The sequence below is a fragment of the Hippoglossus hippoglossus genome, chromosome 8, assembly GCF_009819705.1.
Source record: "Hippoglossus hippoglossus isolate fHipHip1 chromosome 8, fHipHip1.pri, whole genome shotgun sequence".
NCBI classification, from domain to species: Eukaryota; Metazoa; Chordata; class Actinopteri; order Pleuronectiformes; family Pleuronectidae; genus Hippoglossus; species Hippoglossus hippoglossus.
This window is the reverse complement of record NC_047158.1, coordinates 11,067,603-11,085,820: the sequence shown is the minus strand read 5'-3', so window position 1 is coordinate 11,085,820 and position 18,218 is coordinate 11,067,603. Positions and strand designations below refer to the sequence as shown.

Below are 18,218 nucleotides of genomic sequence, written 5' to 3'. Positions count from 1 at the left end.
CTTATATATTCATATACAAATAGTGTCTGTTGATGCTGACGGTAAAAGCATAAAACTAGAATGTCACTCATTGAAGCACAAACATCCACCAAGACCAAGCAGTCTCCTTAAATTCCACCGAGCTGCACCAAATTACACACACTCATAGGGATCTGTTCCCTAAATGTGCCTGATATTTGTTTTGATCAAATCCATGAATTATACAATGAAAATGTAAAAAAAAAAAAAAAAAAAAAAGAGAGAGCCTTATCTTGTAAAGTGATAAAAAATTGTTTATATTTTCATGGCCATGAACCGGTAGCTTTTGTGCCAACGGACAGGGGTGAAAACATAACCTCCTTGGCGGAGGTAAATTATATAGAAACATAAGTTACTTATTTAATGCATTTGTAAAGCGTGTATGTGTCAATTCAGAAGTAATTTAAAACGCAATGGACACACGCACACACAGGGGCACACCTGCACGGAGACGATGTTGGTCGACGGAGCGTTGGGCACTGCCATCCAGTCCGGCAGGTTCATGCTGCTGTCGCTGTTGGCCCGCAGGAAGGGATGAGGGTGGGGTATCGTCAGCGTGCGGGCGCTCTCTCGCCTCTGGGGGGCGTACTTTGGAGACTCCACAAAGGGAACTGTGGGGCGAGGAGAAATGGTACAGAGAGGGTCAATCCTTTTCCTGCAGGATTTCACCTATATTTCTTTATATTCTTTATCCAGACTTTTTCCAATGTGCTGCTATAGTTTTATATCCTTTTTTATTTGCTGGTTCTTTTTGTAAACTCCCCTCATGAAGATCATATTTGTCTTTTTCGATCAAATATCTAAACTGGAACATTTGACTGAACATGACAAGATCAGACCCCAGCTACTTACCCACATCTGTATCCCGGTGGTTTTTAATTATTTCTCCCAGTTCAAAATGGCCGGACATGACAGCCACCTAATATAAAAAACAAAAATAAAAATGCTATTTTTTGGGATATAGTCTCAGAGGTGGCAGAAACAGGTTCACAGATATACATTATTTTGTAGGCACTGGTGGCTGTGGCCTGTTTAGATTATTATTAACACAAACCTACAGATCATCCCCTTGATACATCCAACTTAATATCTTTGGAGATTATAGAATATCTAGATGTACAAAGACAAAGACAAATGAGATTTCCTAGTTTCTTGATAAAGAATAATAGTGTGCGAACACTTGAAAACTTATTTAAGCATTCTTTCCCTCACTGAATAAATGCTTAAAAATAAAAAAAATTATGCAGGTCAGGGCACAATATAGTAGACTTTAATGCTTTCTCCCTTTCGCGTTCCCTCTCTTTTACACACACACACACACACACACACACACACACACACACACACACTCGACAGGATAGTCTCAGCTGGCTTTTTCTGCACTGACAGAGTTCATTTATCCAGATTAAGGGGTCACACTCTCTCCTGCCACCTGGGACCTGCGTGTGCATCGCAGCACAATAATGCTTTAAAGTGAAATTAGGCCCCGAGACTTTCTGCTACATTAACTTAATAAAACACTGAACCATACATCCACCGACACATGTAATAACCCAGCCACGCACTCTGCCATTACCTGAAACGGGGTCTGCCCACTGTTGTTCTTGGTGTCTTTATTTGCTCCCCGGTAGAGCAGAATTCGTGCACAGCTTTCCTGCAACAGACACTGTAAATTAATGCACAGGTTTTGTCCTAAAATATGAAATCTTTAATTACTGCTTAGCGTAGGAAGGTACGTCATTTATAAGAGTTTAAGCATTGGCTTCAGAGAGCATGGTATCCTATTCCTTCTTTTGACTTATTTTCCAGGTCAAATGTGTTTTTTATAACATATTTAGGTGGAAATTAAGGAAAGTTATATTTAAGTTCAAAAGGCATAAACATCCGGTTTCTCAGATTATGTAGCTTTTTCAATTATTTATCATAAGTGAGTCATCTCACCAGGTCAACACTTTTTCACACTGCTCCCCTCTGGAGGGTGCTACAGGTCCTTAAAAACTCCCTCTTGCAGACTCTTAACAGGCGTGTGTCCAAGTGCATTTAAAAAACTTAACCAAGTTCCATAATATAATAATTAACTGTGCAATATTATTTCTATTTTAACTATGGGCATCATATACTCATCTGCTTTAATACCCTGTGTTTTATACTTTTTATGTTTATTTATTAGATTGTACTGTATCTATTTTTCTGTGAGTTATATTACTGTTACTTTGTGCAACTTGGACACTTAGATTAATTGTACAGTGTGCAATGACAATAAAAGCATTGAAATACTTGAGCTTCAGGTAGATTCAGGTGATGTTTCAGGTAAATATTCTTCAGGATAGATGGTGTTTTAAGCTTTTAAGCATTGAACCGACAAATATTAAGAACTTATTCAGCATGGTAAACAGCATCTGTCTGGCTGGTAGGTGAAGCGGCTGGGGTCGGTGCTGTTGTTATACAGTATGTGGCTTTTTGTGACTTTTACCTTCTTATTCTGTTTGTTCAAAGACATAACATTTACGTTCTCGTCTATCTTCTATTGAAGCCACAATGAAAAAGATGAGTACCTTGTTGTATAAAGCACAGATGTGCAAGGCAGTGTTTCCAGAGGCATTCTGGGAGGAGGAATCGGCCCCATAGAAGAGGAGGTGCTCCAAATGCTGCGAGTTGCCATGCTGACAGGCCTGATGATCAGAGGGCCAGAAAACAGCGAGAGAAGAACTGAGAGCCAATTATTACATCATATTCAAATATTTTTAATTCTCGTTTGGACACACACCTACATCACACATAAAGTACAGGCTTTGGTGAACCAAAATACCAAAGTATCAATGTTAAATGTATGAGTCAAATCCCAGTGAACACACAGGAAGTATAAGATGGAGGATATGAGTGGCTAGGAGAGCTGAAGAGACGGATGCTGATGAAGTGATGTGTGGGTGATCACACTAAGATGAAGAGGCTGATACCTTTATTATATATTTTTTTCCCCCTGGCCTCAACAATCCACTTCACCGCTGCGAGTCATGAGGCCACGGGAGCAGGATGGGTGGGGTGAGGGGTGAGAGGTGTCTGAGATAAAGGATGAGAGGTGCAGTGTTGGAATGGGTTTTGATGTGGGGGCAGATGCAGACACTGGAACACAGAATACACTTGTACATTACAAAAAGGATGCACACACAGGATACAAACAACACAAACTAAACAACCAATTACCATGAGGCAGGTGCTTTCACGTCACAACCCACAAATAAATAAAAAATAGGCCACTGACCCAATTAGATTTTAATTATTTAGCCTCTAACATGAGGTTTTACCAGTTATTTTATGTTGAATTAACTGTACACAGCGCACATGGCAGATAATGAAAAGTTAATTTCTCATGAATTGTAGTTATTTACAGCAATATTGAAAGAAAAATCCCTTTAAAATCCCTGTAAAGACCCTCTAAGGATGCCCTGCAGGTCTAAAGGGAATGACATCACACACTCAAAGACACACTGGTGTACCTGGTGTGTCTCGTCCCAGCCGTTCTCATCCCTGATGCCCAGCTTGGTGTGGTGGTAAAGCAGTGTTTCGCAGCAGGAGGTGTCGCCCCCTGTCAGCACAGTGTGGTAGAGCGGCGTTAGCCCTCGTCGGTCCTTATAGTCTGGAGACGCTCCCAGAGACAGGAGGACCTGCAGGAAGCCACGGCGAAAGAGATAAACCTCATGTACAGGTCGTGAAAAAGTGATGATGACATGTGGGGAGTTTGAGAAATTATGCAGCTATTACGCTGTTATGAATTCATGAAAAAGAACAATAATAGAAACACAGGAAGGAGCAAAATACCTTAAGGTGGGTTCAAGGAGTCGTGGATTTAAAATAAAGATGGAAACTCATAGGTAGGGGTTCAGAGGGGTCATGCAACACCCCAGACTGGAGAGAATTAGGTTTCCAGTCAGTCTACTGTAAACCTTTCTGCAGTATAGCAGCTGATTCTTTCCTTAGTGCTGACGTAACACATTATTCCCCCCTGAATGAGTTTCCCGTCCACTGGTGCCTGCATTCTTGGTGATTTGGGAGCTGAATTTTAAAAAGATTTTCACTCTGGCTGAATAGAAGAATAGTTTTTCTGTTCCTGTGCATTTTGTGTGTGGGCTGGTGTGGATTGCTGAGTGGGAGAGTCTGTTGATTCTGTCTTCAGCTTGTTTACTTATAAGGAAACAAATGAGGATGGCAGTGTCAGATTCATGGCACGTATCCATCCTGCAGAATAGTCGGCTGCTTCTTTCTCAGTCACTTGTTATGGTGAGATAAGAGCTGCCTATTCTGCTGTTGTGATGTGTGAGTGTTTACCAGCAGGGCTGTATGGCGGTGGCCTCGAACAGCCTTGTGTAGCGGTGTGAGTCCATCTTTGGCACGGAAGTCAATATGAGCCCCTCCCTCGGCGAGGACGCGGATGGACTCACCTCCACCTGGCTCACACTGCACAGCCAGGGACAGAGGAGTCTCTGGGGGACACACACAGATTCACATTCAGTTATTTATGGTTGGAGGGATTATTCTCCAGAATGAAAGTCAAACCCACAGCTGCGTTTCTTTGCTCTGTTTAGATTCAGAGAGAACACCAACCTTGCCCTTGAATATGAGACAGATATCAGTCATATTAGACTCTACACATATTATACATTGTTCATCTCTCTTGTTGTTTTAGGATTAAAATGTCGGTGTCTAGTACAAAAATAATGCGAAATACTCTATTATGAGAAAGTCTTAGAACTAACGGAAAGGTATGAAACAGTAATCAGGAAAATATTACATCGTTAGCTTTTTTAAAATATTGATACACGTAAAAGCTGCATTTAACTGTTGCAGTTGGTGGAGGAGGAGCTAATCTTTTTATTATGTCATACTATTATTATGTTTTGATAATATTGGCAGTCATCACAATTACCTGCAGTGTCACATTCACACTGCTTCATGGTTTTGTCTGACTCACAGTTCACACCTCAACAATTTAAATGTTACCAATTTAAAAATCACATTTGGGAAGCTGATCTTCGTATTTTATCAAATTAATTGAATCTACAGATATTTACCTCTTCTTGTATATTTGTTGGGTCGTTTTTATTCATAACCAAGCACCATATTTGTGCTTGAGTAAATGTACCTAATTACATAGTGTTACTGGTGATCAATAAATTAATTTCTATGTAACAAAACTCCAGCTGTGTTGTCAGTCAGGTCAATGGTTTATTGACTGCAATTATACACAGTGGGGCTTGAAGCTAAATGCTAGTATAAACCTGCTGCTGTTAAAATCAGTAGGCGGATGAAACAATTAGTAAACTCATTAAGAAATTAAGGGAATTAAGAAAAAGTCAGGGCATCGCTAAAGTGTTTACACCGTATCCCGGGGAGAACACAAACATCTGCAATGTATTTCATGACGATGCGTCCAGTCGTTGATGATGCATTTCACCAAAAACTACAAACATCGACCTCATGGAGGCGCTACAGGAAAAGTCAGGGGATCACCACCTCAAATGTCATGAGACATTATCCTCCGAGTCTGCAGCTTTATTGAAAAACTGGACTGAAAAAATGTATTTGACCAAATTCTTTGCAGCCGGTTCAACAGATCCACAGCATGGGGTGGTCCTATGGAACTGTCCTGAGGGCCAACTCCAGCCCCAGGGTTGGAGACCCTCCTGACTCTAATCTAGGTGTAACAATTTAATTATTAGGGACCGTTTTCTACATTCACTGTTTTGAGGCAGTTTAAAGAAGAGTCACTCCATGGAACAGACATCAGTCCTAAATCCCATCATCCCCTTCTCAGTTTTATTCCCAGGTTACTCAGCAGCACAACTTAATCTCTGCGAGAGTGTCGAATAAATATCCAAAATGCTTCTCTGGTGATTAACCGTATTTAAATGGCTTCATCCTGCAGGCGGGAACGTTTTCTACTGAGTAAATGCAGTTTGGATCCTATGGACTCAAACCTGGGGCCCCTGCAGAGGCCTCAAGACTGATCGCCCCCCAAAAAAGCATCATTCTAAAGGCCTTTAATCGCGTCTTCGCTCTGCCTGCACAGCCCTAATGCTGCATTTATCATGGAATAAATGTCAGGACACCGTAACAAAACCTCATAGTCAAAAAAGAGGAGGAAACCATTTGTGGACATATCTACAAAGCTAACAAGTTCATAATCTGTCTGAAAATTATGAAGTGTTCTTCAGTATCAGTGTACGCCAGTGACTGTCTGTACATCCATTGAAATACTATGAAAAGAAACTGGTAATTCAGCTTACTTCTAATTGTGCCAATCTGCCAAGATACAAGTACATATAATCTAAAACATCTCCCTAAGCATTAGAGTAAAGCATAAGCATAAGATTTAAATCAAAATTTCAAGATATAAGCTATCTGAAGACAGATATAAACTACTAACATTAGCGCCTCTACAGAATACCTTGAGTGGATGATAATGGTGAAAATGACTTTAAGAATCACTTTTAGTAACAAAGAAATCCTTTGTCTTTTAGTAAAAACACAGTGAGGTGATCAGTGTGAGGACTTTGGAGAGATTATGCACACAAGCTTAGAGAGATGGAACACTGGCAGCTTGAATAGCTGTAAGTCACTCAACATTTCTACTTTATTCTAAACATTTGGCTTTATCATCAGAAAGGGAATAAAACGTTCTCCTCCTCACACGCAGAGTGTGATTATACACCAGACAGTACTAAGACAAAGAACTAACAGCCCTGAATATGTTGACTTTTCATATTGCACCATGAATATTAGTCTGAGGTTGTGATTGTGCCGCGACATGAGCTGATGGTGGGGTTGGGGAGACGTCATTTCTGAGGAGGTATGACGAGCCCGGGGGTTCCCCCTCCGCCCTGATGCTGTGCAGTGGAAGTGTGTTTCACACCCATGATGACAGGCTGTGTTTATGTTTTGACACTTGCTCCCAGAGTGGCTGAAGTGTCACCGAGCAGCACACGCACACTGCAAATGAGCCATCTGCTGCACCCCCCCCACCCCACCACCCCCCAGGCACTAACAAGACCTGAGAAAAGCCACCAAATTGTGAACAGCGCTGGCTCCGATCCTTGACAGAGAGTGTGAGGCCGACACGCTGCAGAGCCGAGGGCAGAGAACCGAGCGGGAGAGTTGTTGCTTGCAAAGAGTTTAAAGGTCGAGTTTATACGGCAGAGCCACAGGTCACAGAAACTGCTGTGTTCGAATAGTCCATTCCTAACTTAGTGAAATGACCCAGAAAGTATTTCAGCGGCCGTCATGATAAGAGCTTGTTTGTGTTAGAATTCTCTAAATGATAAGCACCACCTGAAGCATTGCAACATCGTCGTTGCACCTGGACAGACCCACGTAGATATAAAACAAACGAACAGCTGTTTTCTCCTCCTGACACAATCCAGAACTCGTGTGAATCCTCACATGAACGTCTGAGCTACAGATTTCTTCTCTGTCACATCTGTCCAGTGAACAACAAGCATGCTCAGATTGTAGTTCACAAAACGATCATCATCAGAACTAAATATAAATATCTTCATCAGAACTAAAATGCGTTGAATCTCCAACACACATTTATACAGAATGTTTATTGCAACAGTGCGACTCATCTGAGATTATACACCGTGGACAGACATGACACATAGATGAACTGACAGAGATGAAGGACTTGTAAAAGTGTGTACATGTATGTAGAGTAAACTGTGTATGGAAGGATGGAGTTTAAATTTACTGTTACATAATTGGTTTATGTAAATCACTTGACTTCTGTCAAAGACTTAATATTTCTTAGAGGCTTTAAACCTTTTATCGTTTGGTTTATTAGTCGGTAGGATTTTCCGCACCATGATTCGAAAACTACAGAACAGATTTCCACGGAAATTGGTGGATGTATGTGGTATGGGTCAGGATTTTTTTTTTTTACTTTAGTTTTTTCACATTTTCAACAAATTCCTATTATATAATTTATGCATCTTAATAGAAACAAAACAGGCATATTTAGAGGACTGATATCAAGGGTGTGCAAAATTTGGTGCAGCTTGATTGAATTTGAGGAGACTCTTGAAGGTATGTGCTGCACTGAGTGACTCTCTGGTTTCAGTAACAAACAATCAGATTTTCCTTTTAATAAACAAGTAAATAAAACTATGTTGTCCTGAATCCTTTTGTCAAACAGACACTATATAGCATATTGAAATTTCCATCAACATGGCTGCTCTTGTTTGACGCAAAACTATTATAGTTTTCAAGCTACTTTCACGTGAATGCGACTATTTTGACATTTTGCTTTAAACTGCTAATTTAAACTACAATATCTGCGGGACTGTGTAGGAGTTGAGGTAAATCGAAAAACATCTGTGACACTTCCCGTTTCAGGGGCCCTCCTTACCGCCGGTGTCCCCGTCCTGGAAGTTGGGGTCCAGGCCCTTGTCTAAGAACTTGACCATCTTGTCCACAGCAGTGGTTTGGATATAATCCATGAACTTTTTCAGGCTGGCCTACATGTAGAGAGAAGAAAGCAACAGAACAAACTCAGACATATGGTATCATCACGGAATGTGAAATATTATTTTACGAGACATAAGTTGTGTTTTTCTATGTTTTATAGCAGCAAATACGTGTATAGCATATACACGTATTTTGCTGTAATTTTATGAAATTGTGAACATGATTTTAGATATTTCTCTTGATTTTGTTGTTTGTACTGAAAAGAGACGCGATCCCTATTCTTTCTGTTTTAGGAAAACTGAACCAAGCACAGTACAGAGCAGCACACCACATTGCAACAGTACACAAGTATAGCACAGTATAATACACTGCAGTGCAGTCAAGGCCAGTAAGTGTGAATGGAAACCATGCAAAGTGAAATCATGCAGACACCTACACAAACATAACTGTTATGTACTGACTTTCATTCATTCACACTGTGCCATGTAACATGCAGCTCACATATCAGGTAAAGAAGATCTCCAGACCTTAGTGTGCAGTTTGGCCAGCTGCTTCTCATCCAGATTGGTCTGTTTGTACACCCTGGTCTTGTATCGAAACTAAGACAGAAAGAAAGTGTGGAAACGGAAGAGTTAATCCTAACGGAGGGCGCCTTTGTCCTCAATTCTCCTTTGGCCTAGATCCACAAACTGGGGCCTGCAGATTTATTTCACAGAGAAGCTTTATCTGGTTTGCTGAACAAACCTGATCTTCTACTTCACTGACGACAAGAAATGTAGAAAAAAAGTGACCTGGTTTTAAAGCAGTTAGTTAAAGATGGTTAGGAGCCTCCACTGAGACATTATGTAGCATGAAAATAAGGTGCGAGAATGGACTGGGGAAGTTAGCAGGTGTAGAAAATAGAGAGGTTCCTCCAAGAAGTGTGTGAGAAACTTCATTGATCTAACTTGAATAATTCATAAATAATAGACACCATCATCCTCCCTGCAGGACAAACAGTTGATTCAAACATCAATATTAGACTTTTGCGATGACCCTTAAAACACACTCAAACTTTCAAGGAGGAGGGATCATGCGAGAGCCTGTTTAAACCGGTGCATGTACGAATAAAACCTCTTGAGGAAATCCAGGTCACATCGCTTCTGTCTTACAACTGTGTCAAAGAAAGTCGCAAATAGCACCTCCAAATATGGCACCCCTTTCTCAAAGGACTGTGGGTACTCTTTGAGCAGCCTCTCCTCCTCCAAGAACTTGGCGTCATGGCCGTCGGTGGCCGGTTGGAACAGACCGTAGTTCAGGACGTCCCGCAACGACTCGGTGAGGGAGCACAGCACCTGCTGCTTTGCCTTCCACACGGTGGCATCTGGGTTGAACCGCAAACATTTCTGCAGTGGATACAGGGAGAAAAAAGGCATGAGCTCAGCTTTCAGTTCACAAAGAAATGATTATTGGTACAATGAGAAACTCTAAATGTCAACGAATTAAATGTGACCTTTGCATAAATAATACACAGTTGGTGGTTTTCAGACATAAATTGAAATCATAGGGAAAGCAGCGGTAACACGAGAATCAAGAACTGATGTTAAAAATGATGCAACTGGACGGAATTCATCGTACGCATTGATCTTCTAATAGAAGCCGTAATGGAAGAAAACATCTCTTTTGTTAAATCTATAGACTAAGAATTAACTAGACGGGATGCTGGGATTTATCAAAATCTTTAAAACAGCTACAGGGAGTTCTTTGATTTCCTAAATGCATAAATTGTGAAAATAATATTAGAATCGATTTGTTAACTTTTAAACAGTACACTGCCTCAGAACACAAACATCTCAAGTATTTCCACATTTCAGAAGAAAATGTTAATCTTTACTCCATTTAATTTACAGCTGTAATCAATATTTACTTTTCACAAAAATATTCTACCTAAAACACATAGATTAAGTGAATAGAATACACCACATTGTTAAAATTTAGACCAGTTTAAGGTGAAACATTTTCGGGTTGTGGCACCTCACAACAAAGCAGATATTATGTTTATAACGTGTTATTAGTGCCACTAAAGCCTTAGACGGTTTCATATCTATGCTTGTTCAAATCCTGAAAAAGTTAAATTATTCAATATTTTACAAAAAAAAGAAAAGACAAAAAGCACATGTGTGCGTGCGACCACCTTTATTGACCACACACGTTTGTTTTTCTTTCTTTTTCTCTCCCAATAATCATTGTACAGATTTATTCCAGGACCCTTTGGAGGGGCCGAGGTCCCAGTTTAAAAAAACCACTGGATTAATATACTTAGAAACTGAATCTCACTTGAACAGCCACATCTTTAAAGTGCTGTTTATCCATCAATGCGTCAGTATTAAGAATGAAATAATGTTGATTGTATTCACAGGAAATTTTTTTCTATTTTCACTGCAGGACATTTGGAGTATTCATACATTGTAGTATTTGGTTTTTCACATCAGTACTGACAGTAGATCATATATTCAAAGTCCTACGCTGATTAATCATCCTGTATCCTCTACACTTTATCTTACGACCTCTCTGTGTGACTACAGTCCTGTGGCAGTGGAGGCTCTCAGCGGACTGACTGCAGCACACTGAGGCCGTCGCCCTCTTGAGCCAGCAGGGGGAGACAGCTGCAGAGTTAAAAAAAAAAGGGGGGGGGTGATTCCCGGTGGCCTCGGTTTGCAGCCAGGATATTAATGGCAGTTTGGTGTAGCTTTAAGTGCGTCCGCTGGGGTCACGAATGGCCAAATGCATATCAGCTCAGAGGCCCAGTCAGCAAAGTGGAGCACAACTCACCACACAGATGGCTGACATAAGGTGTTTGGCACTGCTTCTTTCCCTCTCCCTCTCTCCCTCTCCCTGCCCAAAGTGGAGTTGGGATGTTCTCTGACCTTGAGGCAGCAGCAGGACGAGCAGCCCATGCAGAGAACAGCCAGCTGCAGACACCCCTGCCTCACGTTGCATTACTGCAGGCACTCGTCTCTGGCCAACACTTGTAACCCACAATGTTGGCTCAGTCATGTCATTCATCTTCATCTCTTTACACAAACACACACACACACACACACACACACACACACACACACACACACACACACACACACACACACACACACACACACACACACACACACACACACACACACACACACAGACACACATGTGTCTCTGTGCATTTGTGTCCTACAGAGAAAAGAGGTAAAAACCCTGCAGAGAAGTAACACAACATTTTCTCTATCTATTTTATTCAGTGTTCGCGCACAGCCAAACCGGTCGCCACGGCAACCGGGTTCATTAGTGGAGCAAGCTGCTTGTTGCCATAGAGACATCCCTGTGTTCCCTTGGAGATGGGGTACTGGGAGGGTGTGCATGTGCTTGTGTGTGAGGGTGTGCATGGTTCTTTTTTTTTTTTTTTTCAATCGTGCATGCGTTCGGTGTGAGAGTGCAGAGTAAGAGGGAGGGGAACGTCTAAGATTATGAGTATGGGATTGAAAGAGGATGAACAGGTGTGTCTGTTTTTATTAGATTATGTTTCTCACACACACACACACACACACACACACACACACACACACACACACACACACACACACACACACACACACACACACACACACACACACACACACACACACACACAATTACTTCAAAGGCTACAAGAAAATTATCATAAACTAACGGAGCTTCAGTTTGTGTTATAACTTTGCTTACAGCCTGAGAAGCTTTACAGAGTTGGAGATTTTACTGAGGCGGCCATCATGCAGCTTATGGATCCATTCACCTCCGGGAATATGACTGATCCTACAGCCTCCAACCAGCCAGCCAATTAGAGCTCATCACGGATTCATCATCCTCATCAGGTTCTTCGAAATAAATGCACCCAGGTTCTGTGAGCAGATGGTTTTTCCCACCGACTCAACTCATATTACTCACAGTTTTGTACTGTTCTGAATTCATTGGTGCAGATTGGAGACTGGGCTTTTTTTCTAACATCAGACAGCCTTGCAACTTAGCCTCCAGTGGAGCTGCTGTGTGTCGGAATAGTTGAGGCTGAATGCAAACTGTTAATGTCCAATGACAGTATTGTTTCTGTGCCAGAACATAAAGATATAAATGCCAAGATGTTTTTTTGTTTTTTTTCTGTCTTGATTAATGCTTGTCCCTACGAGAAGACTGACTGATCATTACTCACTGGGTAAATTACACAAAGCACTTAAACCGCTTAGTGCCAGGATCTAGAAGTAGTACTCGGATAGTTTGAAAATGGCAGTGTAACAGTGTAAAAAATACTCAATTACTACATTCAAATACCTACTTATAAGCACATAAATATTATCACCTTCATACTTGAAATTGCTGGGAGGTCATTGATCAGTGAAAAACATTCTTCTGCTCATTTATCTCTGTACTTTTGATTCAAAGTATTGGATGGTGGGATTTCTTTGAGCCTGGAACTGTTATTTGAATAAAACCATCAAAGATATCTAGAAGGGAAATCTTTCTTTTGATGGAAACATGACAAAAAGCGTCCATCTGACACACTGCTATTTGTAAGCAGTAACAAGCCTACAGGTTAGAGGCCACTGCTTTAATCTTTAGCAATGCAACTTTTGATTTAGTGCTCTATCAGTCAGAAACATGGAGAGGAATATAAAGGACAATATTTCCTGAGATGAAGTGGGAGAAATGTAAATGCTCAAGTACATCATCGTTAGACTTGAATATATTTGCTTCCCACCAGTGAAATGAGACAAACCAGGATTAACACTTACACTCAGCCAAAGTATCTCTCCTTCTTACAGTTTGCTACTGGAAATCACACTGTCTAAATTATTCACGAGATAACAGCCAGGTAGAGGTGGGAGAGAGGATCACCCACTGCTGTTCGTCTTTTGTTTTTTAACTTTCCTGAGAGCATGGTAACAACTGATTAAGCGAGATAACACAAGAACAACGGAACAGATTTCAGGGGTATCAGGTGAAATGATGCAGTACGGGTTAGGAAAGAACCCATCAAATTTTGCTGTGGATCCAGAATGTTTTTTGTATTACTTTCTTTTAAGATTGTGTGATGGGGAACAGATATCAATGCGTGTGTGTGTGTGTGTATGTGTGTTATCATACCCGTGTTCCGACAGGCTAGGCAAAGCAGGCAATTGCCTGGGGCTCCGAGCTGAGGGGGCCCCCAAATATGACTGATTGCAGTCTACAGCAATGACAGTTTTGTAAGGGTGCGGTTCGGTTAGCTCTTGGGCCCCCCAGGTCCTTTTTGCCTGGGGCCCCAATGTCCCTTGAAACACTTCTGGTCACGATTCTATGTCACTGCATTTCATAAGCAAATACATTTGAAATATAATGCATTGTATGTTTCTAATAGAGTCCTTTAAGTCTTATTTTCCTTAGAGGAAATGTAAACACAAAAATCTGACAGCGTAATAACACTATTTTAAACACAAATCGCTTTGTTTCAAGTGTTTTCTTAACACAGATTAATTTTTCATGGTCCTGGTGCAGCAAACTGCCTCATTATTTCTTGTTTCAAGCTTAAGCCGTCACTTCCAGAACATTTTTAAACAAACTGATTTGAAGTCAAATATTCTTACTGAAAAATGGTCGAAATAATTTACAGAAATAACGTCGAGATTGAAGGTTTTGCAGATCAGTACGCCAAACAGTTACATCCAGTAACAGGCCACTTATACATGAATGCAACACTAATAATGATAATATACAAATGAATTAGGCTTTTTCTGCATGAGAACTTTCACATACAGTATTTTTACACTGTACTTGTGCACATAATTAGGTACTAGTATGTAAATGTAGTCAGTGCCACAGCTGACTTTCAGTTGTAGATGAAATTCTTAAGTCCTTCTGTTTCTCTTTAGGATGCAGACCAAAAATTCTGTCTTGCCTCCCGAAGCCGTGATCACACTTTCCCACTCACACACGCCCACTCACTCTGTCCATCCTGCTCTTTATCTTCTGCTGCATATCTCTGCCTTCGTTCTCCCTCCTCCTTCCTGCTCTCCCTCCATCTTTCTGCAACAGCTCTGCCATCTTTCTATGCAGGAATAAGACTCTCTCTCTCTCTCTCGCTCTCTTTCCTCTCTCCATCTCTGTCCTTTTTCTGCAGGCCAAGCGCACAGGGACTAGAAGCCTTTAATGAGATCTGTAGGGAAATAACCCCCCACCAAAGACACACACACACACACGCCAGCCATGTCACCATTTAAGTCAACTTCTCTCCATACCTCACTCTCTTTCTGTCGCTCCTCTCTTAACCACTCCAGCCACCCCCTTCCTCTCCACTGCAGTTTGTACGAAGAGCAAATTAATTTCTTTGAAGTGTCCCTGTCATCCCCTCTTTGCCTTGTGCTCTCTCTCTCTCTCTGTTTCTGTCGTCTTTCTCTCTCTCTCTCTCTCTCTGATGCAGCCCTCCCTTCTCTTCTTCTTCCATACTTACCTCCCTATTATCTCACCCCCTCTGTTCACCTTTGGGGCTCACCCTTTCACTGACATGCAACCTTTACACTGCTGCAGAGGCACTGTGGAGTGTCTGAGTCTTGCAGTCTGAGTAGTTCACATAGCCTGTCTGACTAGGCACTGGAATATGAGAGTGTGAGTCCTTGCGTGCATGCGTGTCTCTGTATTTCAGCATGCAAAGTGTTTACTAGGCCAAATCCTGCCTCAGGGGCTTCTGATCGTACTTCGTAGTTTGCACAACTTCAGCTCAAGTAAGACCGTGGAGAAAAAAACTCATTTGTTTCACACTGCTTAATGCACTTGGAAGGAAAATGCCAACTCGTCCGTGTGTGCAGTCTGACAATATAATAAACCTGCAAACAAAATGGCCTTGACCTCCTGCTGCGAGAGGATGGTTTCAACAGCTTCTGATACACTGTCACTGCTGAGTTAATGGACCTGTACATATTTCATTAGACACCAGTGTTAGAGGCAGGATCAAGGTCCACAACCATAATAAGCCCACTCATCAGTATGCAGATGCTTTAAGGACAAATGGAAATAATATAGTAAGTTAAAGTTATGAATTCAAAATCTCACAAGATAAAAAGCAGTAAAAATACTTGTAATATATTATATGTGTACTGTATTATATGATGGGATTTATTATATCTGAATGAATAAAGTAACATAGAATGGAAATAATGAATTAAAATAACTCGAAACCGAGTATTTGACTGAATGCACTTAGTTACTTTGCACTGTGACGCCTACACTCAAATCAAGTGTCCACCCGGCGTGACATCACCCATTGGTTTGTGAACTGCCATTGTGAAGCATCAAGTTTGGTTCAAGTTTTTTGAAAACAGAAGTCACACCCACCCACACCTGCGACCTGCACCCACTGGACAGTACTAGCTGTCAATCACACGGTATCCACACACCAATGCATATGGTGCTTTATACAGTAAATGGCACGATAATTTACTAAATGAACATCATGCTGTATTGAAGAAGCCATAAAACTAGAGATTGAGACCATAAACTTCTTAGGAAAATATTTACTGACGTCATAAATCAAGAAACAGACTGATTTAAAACCCAGTGGAATCGCCCTCTTCTGGTCTTTTAAGGGAATACAAGTGTCATGCAACGTCTTGGCATTACTTTGAGGACCCAATAGTTTAATCTGAAATTTGGTCGCTACAGTAATTGATTCATTCTAATGTTGAAACAACAGCATTAACATGACAAGGTCAAACCTTAGTGTATGGTGGTACTGTGGAAGGTCAATGTGCAGACTGTGGAGTTAAAATCCGCCATGGAACCACAATACACCATTTGAAGTGTATCATTGCATCATATTTGCTTGCATCAATTTTCGAACTAGTGTCGGTTTTAGCCTTTCAATCTTTTTCTCTTTCCTCCTACTCTCTGTGCTCACATATGCAGAATTTTAATACAGCCCAATTCCCAATAAAGCTGTTCTCATTTACACGTTTTGTTTTGCTCATTCTGTTAACAAACAGGACAAATATGAAATAGAGATGAAATCTCTGCCACATTCATATTAAACGTAAATCAGCAGTCACTTCCAAACTGTTTCCAAGCTGATGTTTTTTGCAGCAGCCCTGTTCCTGCACGTCTGACCTGCAAATCCCAACAGTGACGCTCGGTTAGCAAACAGCGGGCTGTATAAGAAGCCTTCTGCAACACAGGCTCGGTTTGCCAGAAGTGCCTTAACCTTCAGCACATATAATGGGATAAGACATCAATTCTTATGCTGCAAAAATGTGTTTTTTTTACAGAGAACCTTCATCTGTCCCTCTCTCTCCAGCATGAAGTGATGGAAATAAAGCCAACTCAACTTCTCCTTGACCTGTAACAGCAACCAACTGAAGCCCAGATTTTGTCTGCGTGCAGTAATGGTCTAAACCCCCTCCTGACCACGGACTGATAGAGCCCACAGACCTCTCCCTCTGTCTGTCAGATCTGTGCATCAGCAGTTAGTCTTCATCGACAGCGACTCGTGAGCGATCTCCCCAGTTGGTTTGTGCTGCTCTACTGAGAGATTGTAAAGCGGCAAAGGTAAATGCCACCGAGGGGGTGGTGGTTGCAGAATCATCAACACAACTATTTCCCTGAGTGCTCTGTGGAAACGTTACAACAGAAATTAACAAACACTGACCACTGGATAAAGGTCTGAGGGAATTAGCAACTGCCACATTACAAAATACACAAAATAGCAGTCATGGTTACAGAAAAATTAGTCCAGCTCTTCAAAAAGGGCACAAATAAAAGGTAATGGCACAAAGAACATAGATTGTATATAAACAACACATCGCCATCTCCTCCCACTGTCCAGAAATGATATGATAGAAAGTTTGTAATTTTGCTCCAGTAACGTCATTTGGAGCAAGATTCTGCACAGTAGCAATCGAGGGAACAAGCCCTGGTGTCGAGGACGTGCTGATACACAACCAACTGAGCTGTCAATCATTTTTAAAGCATCAAATTACTAATTAACACCAGATAGATAAGATGAGAACTTATGTGATCGGAACTACCTAAAATGATAGACACCATCTTAGAGAAAAACATATTAAATGTGTACTTTGACTCATTGTTTTAGTCCATCTCCCATCTACAAACATGGAAGAGGTGGAGTTTATGACCTATACTGCAGCCAGCCAGTAGGGGGCGATCAAGATGCTTTGGCTTAACTTTAAGGGAGCTGTCATGGCAGCCATCTTTACATACAGTCTATGGCTTGAATTTAATGTGTGTGACAATCCAAAGCTCTACACTTCAATGCATTATTCTGTTTTCTAAATTCACGTTAATATTTGTCTTGCTTTTCTGCATTCAGTGCCTCCCCTTCTTAAGAGTCGTCTGAGTCAGACAAATTATATTTTACAATGTTACGGCCTCTTTACAGTCTGTTATTTCCCTGTTCTTGTTACTGTTCAGCTGCAGCAAAGAAACTCTGTCCTGGGAAAAACAAAGAGAATGTTACACTGAAAAAGGCAAAGCACTTGATTCCTGATTCTATTTTCTCTGATTTCTGAAGCCTAATACAGTTCTGCCCAAAAAGAGGTCTGCAGATTTAGTCCCCCATCATTTAAATTGAATGTGCATCCAGAAGTAGTCTTTTGATGTCCAGTAAGTGGAACTGCAGACCTTTCTTGGAGGTGAATTAGTCCACATCTTGGCCCTTTTTCATGTTGTCAAGTCATTCTAGTTAATATAGTTCAGAAAAG

At 41.1% G+C, this 18,218-nt stretch overlaps 1 protein-coding gene across 5 annotated transcripts in view; it reads right to left on the bottom strand.

Annotated features, from left to right (window-relative positions):
• shank1 (SH3 and multiple ankyrin repeat domains 1) overlaps window positions 1-18,218 on the bottom strand; it is an 86,630-nt gene that overhangs the window by 37,603 nt on the left and 30,809 nt on the right. For all 5 annotated transcript variants that reach the window (XM_034594190.1, XM_034594193.1, XM_034594194.1 and 2 more), the window contains exons 3-11: window positions 9,660-9,863; window positions 9,006-9,077; window positions 8,420-8,528; window positions 4,345-4,499; window positions 3,516-3,683; window positions 2,574-2,690; window positions 1,595-1,672; window positions 871-937; window positions 460-629 (exon numbers count right to left, since the gene is read on the bottom strand). In XM_034594190.1, coding sequence (XP_034450081.1) covers window positions 460-629; window positions 871-937; window positions 1,595-1,672; window positions 2,574-2,690; window positions 3,516-3,683; window positions 4,345-4,499; window positions 8,420-8,528; window positions 9,006-9,077; window positions 9,660-9,863 — 1,140 coding nt within the window. The remainder of the gene's footprint in view (window positions 1-459; window positions 630-870; window positions 938-1,594; window positions 1,673-2,573; window positions 2,691-3,515; window positions 3,684-4,344; window positions 4,500-8,419; window positions 8,529-9,005; window positions 9,078-9,659; window positions 9,864-18,218) is intronic.